The following is an 8784-nucleotide window of genomic DNA, read 5'->3' on the forward strand; positions in this document are numbered from 1 at the left end:
GGCTTCACATTATTTTCCAAAAAATTGGATAGCTCTATCGGAAATCGCACAAGCTGTATATTTAGAGTACTAGCGATCACTTAGCACTGCAAAAAATCAAGTCAGGGAGGGTCATTCAGCCAAGGAGCAAGACTCCCTTTTCCCTCTCAGATAATGAAGTATTAAACTCACCTCTTCCATGACCAGCTTGGGAGAAGCAACACGGATGGCAATGCCCATGTCAGCCAGCTTGTCCAATACATCCTGGAAGTCCAAGTTACGTCGAGATTTGGCTCGAGACAGTGCACGACCCTAGACAGCAGTTTTGTTAGTTCTATTTTTTGTAGTGGTTTGGAAAAACAGAACTTTATTAAAGAAAAACATTATTACATTATAAGTAAACGCAGAATGGCTGAGAGCACAGACCACAGTAAGCCACAAAACGGGAAATGAATTCAGACTTTAGGTGATGGGCTCCTGCAAAGTCACACATCTGGTATGATGGCTAGGAAAGTTCCATGTGTATAACACGCTAGTCTGCAAGCGCCTTTTTACCCAAACCACTTGTTAGACAGTGTTCAGGAGTCAGAGTTTTACTGGAAGCTATTTATCTTCCTCAATCACCCTGTCTCACACTAAATAACAGGAGAGAAAACACCTCCTTCTAACTACTGAGGAGTTTTATATGGACAGCCTCAGCACAGTTAATCCTTCTTGTTAGCTCAGAGATATCAGACTTTGGTAAAAGGAGCTCATTCTCCACATCTTCATCCTAACATTTGCCTTGCATAAAGCAGCACCCCCTAAATTTTCTGCAGGAGTAGTCAAAACTACCCAGTAAGGGACAAAGAGGACTTCTACCCTGCAGACCTCCTGGGCTGGGATTACTGTGGCAAGGCTACTCTCTACTTGTATGACCAACAGATGAATCACACACTGGATGACCCTTGAACAACCTTGTTCTCTGGATGACAGTCCCATTCCAACCCCTTCCTGAAATAACTTTTTGACTTACAGCTCCGTGGCAAGTAGTTCCGAAGGTCTCAGTCATGCCTTGCTCTGTGCCAGTAAGAACATAGCTACAGGTGCCCATAGTCCCGCCGATCAAAACAGGCTGTCCAGTCAGCTGTGGATGCAAAGTATTAATTCACAAGAAAAACCCTAAAAAACTCATTCTTAATAAAAGTCTGAGAGGAATCATATCCTCTAGAAAAGAGGTCAGGTCCACATTCCCTCAGAGCATCCCTGCTTGCCTCGGGTGCCTGATATCAAGGATTCTGGAGAACTAACTGCACTGAAAGATACAGACCAGCAGATCAAAAGACTTGCACCCAATAGACAGACAAGGTAAATCACTGAAGCCTGCCCTGGGTATGAAACACTTCTTTCCCTTCACGATCTTCCAACCATTGAGGGTGTGGAGCAGAAGAGGGAGCTCAGTGTCCCAAAGATCTAACACACAGACAACAAGCAGAATGTTGCCATCCCATTAAGGTTCCAGTGCTGTTAGCTCAAAAAAAGGAACTCACAGCATTTAGATCTCTATTAGGGACCCTAAAATTGTCTGATTCATCCAGAATGCTCTTCTGATTTCCTTCTCCCACAGCTAAACTTACTTGATAATCAACAGCGATAAGAGGATGGTGGGGAGGGAAGGCCCTGGTTGATCCCTTTCTGTGCACCAGCAGAGTCCGCTCCTTTCCATCCACTACATGTTGCTCCACTTTGGCGATGTTGTGAGACACATCATAGATAACGTGCATATCAAGGTCATCTGGGGTTGTGTTGAAGACTTTGGCAAAGGCCTAAAAAGAGAGCAAATACAAGAAGGTAACTGCTGTGTACATGTGGAAGACTTATAATCTTTTCAGGAATTAAAAGGAACAAATCTGCTTGGAAGTGTTTCTTACTGATAAGTCAGTGATCTAAACACTTGGCATGGCAGGTAAGAAACTTCAGTCAAATTCAGCCACAATGGAACTCAATACAACAGTGCTGAGTGCGACAGCATTGGACTGTCTAGATTGTTTATCTGCCCATTGACAGCTTTAATGCTGGAATTCAGTTGGATATCAGCTAGCCAAATTCTTACAACTCTGAAAAGATGGCTTCAGCAGTATAAAAACAATTTTCTTGTATCCACTTCTTCCAGTTCAAGGCATTTTCAAAAATATTGCCTCAGTGGCTTCTGCAAGTACAATCCAGTGATGTTGAGAGGTTTTAGACGGCTTGCCATGACTGCAGCTTTGTGTAAGTCTCTCCAGAACACACAGTTTAAGAAGCACAAAAATGAAAATTACGTTAAATACTGCAGCTACTCTGTGTTCCACATGTCTGGGATAAAGCAGGAGATGTGTTCCAAAATATCTGCATCAGAGACAACTCTGCTCCTACCTGTCTTGTTAGAAAAGTCATAGAAGAGCGGTTGCCCCACGCGTAGTTTCCAGCAGCTGCCATTCCCTTCAAGTAATCCTGTCCCTCTGCAGAGGCAATCCTGGCACACGCCAGCTGGCGATCATTCACTATGATTTTGTCCCGTTTCATAGCTTTTTCCATAGCCACCAATGCATCTGGGAAATAAAACCAGTAAGTCTAAGTGACTTCTTAATTTTGTTTTGATCTGTGAGATTAACATGGGTGTCTGTAATTTATATTCTGAACTCATCTGTCCGATGGTCAAACCTACAGCTTCTTCTCAAATGCAAAAGCAAATCTGTGGCAGAACATTATCAATTGTCTGCAAACACACAACCCCTGTCAAGGCAACTCAAAATAGACTCGGCAATTACACTGCAAGAAATGCTCTTTGGTGCTGTCAATACTGTCAATAACAAGACCACACTGAGGCGTTTGCTTCACTCGAGGTGCCTACGTCAGTCAGATCATACCTGTGGCAACTTGGTGGCCCAGGCCTCTGCTGCCCCTGTGGATCATCACGCACACCTGCCCTTTGTGGTCGATGCCCATCTTCCTGGCAGCATATTCGTTGTAAATGTCATCCACAACCTGGATCTCGGCGTAATGATTTCCGGCTCCCAGGGTCCCCAGCTGCCAATCACAACATGCTGATCAGACAGTGCTAGTAAAGCAGCCTCTGGGAGCACAGGGGAGAGCTACGGGAATATGGGCAACAGGACAAATTGCTACAGCAAGGTTTTAGTTTTAGAAAAGTTTTTCCGGGAAAAAACAAATCCCCATATAAACTGCAAGGAAGTAGAACACAGAAGCGTCATCACTGTCCTCTTTGTTCGGATTTACAACTATTTTTACTGTTGGAACAAGACTGCGATTAAACAAAAGGACCAGGATCTACACTCTGTGCTGCCACTTTTTTCCAACTTACTTAGACCTAGTTGAAAGATGGGAAGAGTACAGAGTATTGAGAATTCATCTTCAATTTGTATAGGCAAGGCAGACATATAGTCTTATACTTGGTTATAACGCCACAAAGAAGTTACAACATCCTGTTGATTAGGTACTTACAACCTTTCAGTAGATTAAAGCAAGATATTCCATTTCCAAGCCCAATTTTTTTCAACTCCATAACAGATAATCACTTATTTGCAAGGCAAATGTGAAAATGGAGGACATAAGATTATTTTGAGGTTAAAGTGCTATAATCTTGCAGCACCACAATTCATAAAACTCAAGTCATCATATAAAAGGAAGCTTTACAAATGGTAGCGTTAGTATAGCCATCTCAAAAGTGTTCCACCCAGAGCAATGAGATACTATCTATAGAAATTAAATCCAACTCTTGAACTGCAATTCAAAATTATGAGCTAATTCCATCTACCATGATATCCTTCCTTGCCCTGCTATTAACTTGCTGAGCAAACAAGGAGAAAAGTTGCAGAATAACTTGCCCATCTCTTAAAAACTAAACTACATCTGGATGGGGAAACGCCACTGAACATGAATTTCAGCACCAGGCGTTAACTGACGAAAAACTGATGGCCCCAGGGACCTTGGGTATGCCCAGTATTGTTTCCCTCCGTTACAGTTCTGTCAAAAATTATTCAGAAACGGCCCCAGCATCTCACCTTTCCCCCTGCCCAGAAATGCTAGGCAGAGTTTCAAGAAAAGACACAAAATTAGAGAACTACCCGCTAACCTTTACATTTAAACCCTGGGAGCACTCACAGCCCTCCTGAAACATAACATTACCTGAGGGAGGCCCCTCTTCTTTGCTCTTGAGGAGACCTTGTTGGGGTCAGCCTGCAGCATTCTTCCATACTCCTCACAGTGCTCCTTGTCCTCTGCCCAGGCATAGCCTTCCCGGAGAGACCAGTCCACACCCATCTCTAGCGCCTCTTCCAAATCCCTGCAATTATCAAACACCTACGTAAGGTGGTTATCCTTGGAAATACTCAAAACTCCACTGGATATGGCCCTGAGCAACCTGATACAACTTCGTTGTTAGTTACCTTCAGAGTTAGCCCTCCTTCGTGCAAGGAGTTGGACAAGATGACCTCAAGAGATCCCATCCAACCTAAATTATTCTATGATTTTATGATCAGCCCCCAACTCCCCTAACAAGAAGTCCAATTTCTTAATACTTCATTAAAATCAAGCTCTACAAATATATTAACTGTAGATAGCTCATTACTTTTTCCTCTTTGTTGTGTGGGGAATATCCTATTTTCTCTCTCATCCCTTTCAAAAAAATACCTTTACATTCATGAAGGTTTTCTGTCAGAAGAAATGAGAACCTTTCAAGAACTTTTAGTTATTTCAGGGTTTTAAAAGGGGGGAGAAACAGCTGACTTTGTGCATTGATGATTATGCCAGTCCTCCTGGTGAAGCACATATGCAGAAAGAATGGAAAGAGTTTTAGAATTACTTTTTCTTTCTTAAAGTCTCCCACTGATGAACCTTTCATCAAAATAAACACCAGAGATGTCCCCTCTAGTGATGTGCGCACAAAGTCATGCTCTTACTTGGCATTCATGGGGATGACACCTTTGGAGCCGACACCAACAGGAATGTGGTCAAACATAGCCTGGGCGAGCTGCTCCTTCACAGGCTGCACATCACTTTCATCCAAATTTGTACGCAGTAAGCGGACACCACAGTTGATGTCAAATCCGACACCACCTAGAAGTGCAGAAAAAGCCATGGAGTTAATAAAGAAAGCGTGCTGATGGTGAGCACTTGCTGAATATTCATCTTAAATCAGTGTCCCTGCTGACAGGGAGTATGTACTGAATGCTGTGATCTTCTTTCTGACACAATACTGGGAAAAAGGCAGAACTGCATTAAGCTTCATATTAATAGATTTACATGAAGCCTCAGATTTCAAGACAGCCAAAAATGTAGTCTTGCAGAGAAAAACTTGAAAACTCTTAAAAAAAACCAAACAGTTTTTCAGTCTTGAGACTGAAATAGCTGTACAATTGCCTGCAGAGCGCTCTGTTTGCAGAGTTGCTCCAGCAAGTAGACGAAGAGAAGTAGACACAGCTATAAAATATACTGTCCACAGAAAGCAGAGAGGATGTTCCTGTTCTTCTGCCTAAGGTCAGAAGACAAGTGACAGATCTTAGCATGGCTCCCTGATGTCATATGGTCTCAAAAGCAAGTCCCTGAAAGCAAGTCCTTTTTGAATCTTCACTGGAATAAATAATAACTAGTTACAGTAAGCGATAAATACTTACAAGGAATATTAAACTTCAGTGCTTAGTGTTTTGCTTAACTCTTACTATTTAATAAAAATAAATACTGCAGGGCAAGGCCTAATGTGAAAGATCAATCATGCCACCTTTAGTATGAAGGTCCTGGTATTAACTAGTGTCAGAGGGGGGATACCAGACTAAGAGATCTTGGGTTTGAGTCAATCAGGAACACTGGAACTGCCTGAAGCAAACCTGAAACACGAATATCGCGTTTCATGACAACCAAAAAAGGATCTCCAGACCATCAGTAATTAAAGATCCAGGTGTTTATTAAAAAGACAGACATATTTTAAAGTCATATTTTTAATAAAGTGTAGAAATATTCTCCAAAGATGTTTTTAAATATTGCTCAAAGAAAATAGTCAGTTCTTTATCAACCTGGCGAAACCCAAGTTCAAAGTCTGGTGCTCTCCCTTCAATACTGAGGGATATCACGAGCACAAGCCAAAAACACAAGGGCAACTCTATCTGTATTGTTTAGATGTTTTCAGTGTAACCACCTGCTCCATAAAGAATAAAGAGTCTGAGTGCAAGAACTAAGCACCTTTTAACTCCCTATAATTCACATATTTTCTGCTTTGGTTCTGTATATAAAGTACTGTAAAGACCTGCCATTTCAAAAAGTATTTTTATGCCATCCCAGCTATTTCTCAGTGCAGGTTAAGTCAGTCATCCTTACCTGGTGAAACCACTGCTTCAGGATCATTCATATCAAAGGCAGCCATGTTGCCAATGGCAAACCCATAGCCAGAATGGACATCTGGAAGGCCTATTGATCTCTGAAAGAGAATGAAGGAAATTTTAAAGTTTTATGAAACTCTACGCTGCACAGAGTCACCTTGGTTATGCTTTGCCTTGTGGCAGTGGCCGTCACATTCGCAAACAAATATACCAAAAAGAGAATGGATGTTCAGATGTAGATGGAGCAGACACACCAACTCAGGTAAGTATCTAAACTCCTGCAGCTACAGGACAGTCAAAGAAAGCAGAGAGCAGATCTCGCTCTGAAGCAAACACCCAGCGGCTAGTCAGCTGAGAAGCCCGCTTGGCTCTGTTGACCAGATCTCAGGAAAACTTAAGATGAGCTTCAGCACCTAAATGTAGGAATTGTGATCTCAAACTGAATTCTAACCTAGCTTTTTCTTGGACTCAAGAGTCCTTGCATGCAACACTTAGGTACGCAATAGCTTATGAGTAGCATAAAGCAGAGACATAAGAGTGAAGATGAGTTCGTCTTTACCAAGTTCCGTCTAGAGACATCTGCAATATTTAAATACTGTAAATGTAACAAGGGAAGAGTTCAATGCTATGGAATGGAATCATAAAACAGTCAGCATTTTCTCTTCTTAGCTGTGTCATCAAACACTGACCAAAGACTGCACCCTGTAGGCGGTAAAAGGTCAGCCTTTTAGGATGATACCCTGATAGGATAGGACAAAATAGGAGCTGTGCCATTTTAATTTATAAAAGAATTATTTTTATTGAACCTTTTCATAGTACTACTAATTAAAGAAAGAGCGAGTGTGCTCCTACGCAGCTCCACAAGTCCAAAGTATATCTAGCCTGGCAAGTTTAGATTAGAACAACCACAAACAGCACTCCACAATCTATTACAGCAGACAAAAAAAACCAACCAGCCCCAAACACCCAGAGAGCTGTCAGAAATTGAAACTTTTCAAATGTGTGTTAAACTGTTACCACACATTAAAAAGAACAGTACTTTTCAGTGGGATTATGTGCTGCTTCTGCCTCCCCTTGCCATCACCAAGAAGTCTCTTGGTTTGGAAATAAAAAGTGAAGATTTGAATAGACAGATGATTGTAACATCTCTCCTACGAACTACCAGCCAAAATTCCCATTTTAGCAGGTTGTTATTATTCTACCTTACTCCCCTTTTGGTTGACCACTAAGGCATTTTAACAGCATGATGGGCTGCCTTTTACTGCAGCCAGAAGTTCAAAACTTTTGCCAAGTCACCAAGAGAAACAACTAAAAAAAGAAAATTCTGTTATTTGTTACTTATTAATTTATGCAATATTGAATGTGAAAAAGTTCATTTCCACATCGTACTTAGCGCTTCTTGAAAAGTGACACAGCCTAGTATTTTCCTCCTGCATCATCATATCTGATGCTTCGCTTCCAAAAATGCACGGGGCGAGGGAAAGGAGTGTTGAGTGCATGGGAAGACTCACTACCAATGTTAGGACAGCAACAATAATACAGACAAGAATATCACCTCCTGCTCTCTCCTCCACGCATTCCAGGTCAGCAGAGGCAACTCAAAAACAACAGACAATATGAGTGGTGAGGAAAAGGTGGCTCAAGCAAACCGAAACAGCATAAGGCAATGGTAAAAAAGCTTCACGTCAAAAGGCAGTCACTGAAGTAAGTGGATACTTCCCTTTCTGACAACTTGGATTTACAGCCTGTCCTTGCAAGCACTCCTTACTCAGAGACAGGTTCCTAACACAAAGACTGTCTTGAAAAGAATTTTGGTCCATACCCCTTCTCACAGTGGAGTTCCCATTTGGAAGGCAATAATCCCTGGCAAATAGTAACAGAAAAAGAGCAAATTTTCAGAGCAGTTACTCACATGAACAATGCCGGGTAATGCAGCCACATTCCCAATCTGTTTCATAGCAGGCAAAAAGCCACCTGCACCTGAAAAAGAGAAGGGGGGAGGGGGAGGTACGTAATCTGATAATCTACCATGGCAATCACAATGAAGCACTTTCTAAAGAGGTTGCTCAAAACACTGGCAAATCATAAGTCAGCCACCAACAAGTATTCTAATCCAGTACATAGCGCCTAGCATTATGCACGATCTGCAGTTTCATTAAATGAGGTTAATTATGCTAAAGTCCTCTTCCTGCTGTGTTAGTGCCAACGCAGACCGATCTGTGCTAACAACCGAAGTGTGTTACCACCAGCCCAGCTGTCAGATCTGGATCCAGCCCTGCACTCCAACCCCACACAGAACAGACGGGCCTAAGCTATAGCCCCCACCAAAGTAAACTCAGAGCAGGCATTCAGGGAATGCTCCGGAGCACAGAGGGCAGCCGGCAAGACTGTGCCCACCCACCCGATCTGGGCACAGACCATATGGCTGCAGGTGACTCCCCTGTGCTGCTCA

The 8784-nt window shown here is 42.3% G+C and overlaps 1 protein-coding gene across 1 annotated transcript in view; it reads right to left on the reverse strand.

The window, feature by feature from the left end:
• The window catches only part of RTCB (RNA 2',3'-cyclic phosphate and 5'-OH ligase), a 12538-nt gene that overhangs the window by 2630 nt on the left and 1124 nt on the right, over positions 1-8784 (reverse strand). The window contains exons 2-10 of the mRNA XM_009333070.1: positions 8245-8312; positions 6331-6430; positions 4920-5076; positions 4147-4303; positions 2868-3027; positions 2374-2549; positions 1596-1784; positions 995-1105; positions 172-291 (exon numbers count right to left, since the gene is read on the reverse strand). Of these exons, the coding sequence (XP_009331345.1) occupies positions 172-291; positions 995-1105; positions 1596-1784; positions 2374-2549; positions 2868-3027; positions 4147-4303; positions 4920-5076; positions 6331-6430; positions 8245-8312 (1238 nt within the window). The remainder of the gene's footprint in view (positions 1-171; positions 292-994; positions 1106-1595; positions 1785-2373; positions 2550-2867; positions 3028-4146; positions 4304-4919; positions 5077-6330; positions 6431-8244; positions 8313-8784) is intronic.

This window comes from Pygoscelis adeliae, unplaced genomic scaffold (genome assembly GCF_000699105.1).
Source record: "Pygoscelis adeliae isolate BGI_AS28 unplaced genomic scaffold, ASM69910v1 Scaffold38, whole genome shotgun sequence".
In the NCBI taxonomy this organism is placed as follows: domain Eukaryota; kingdom Metazoa; phylum Chordata; class Aves; order Sphenisciformes; family Spheniscidae; genus Pygoscelis; species Pygoscelis adeliae.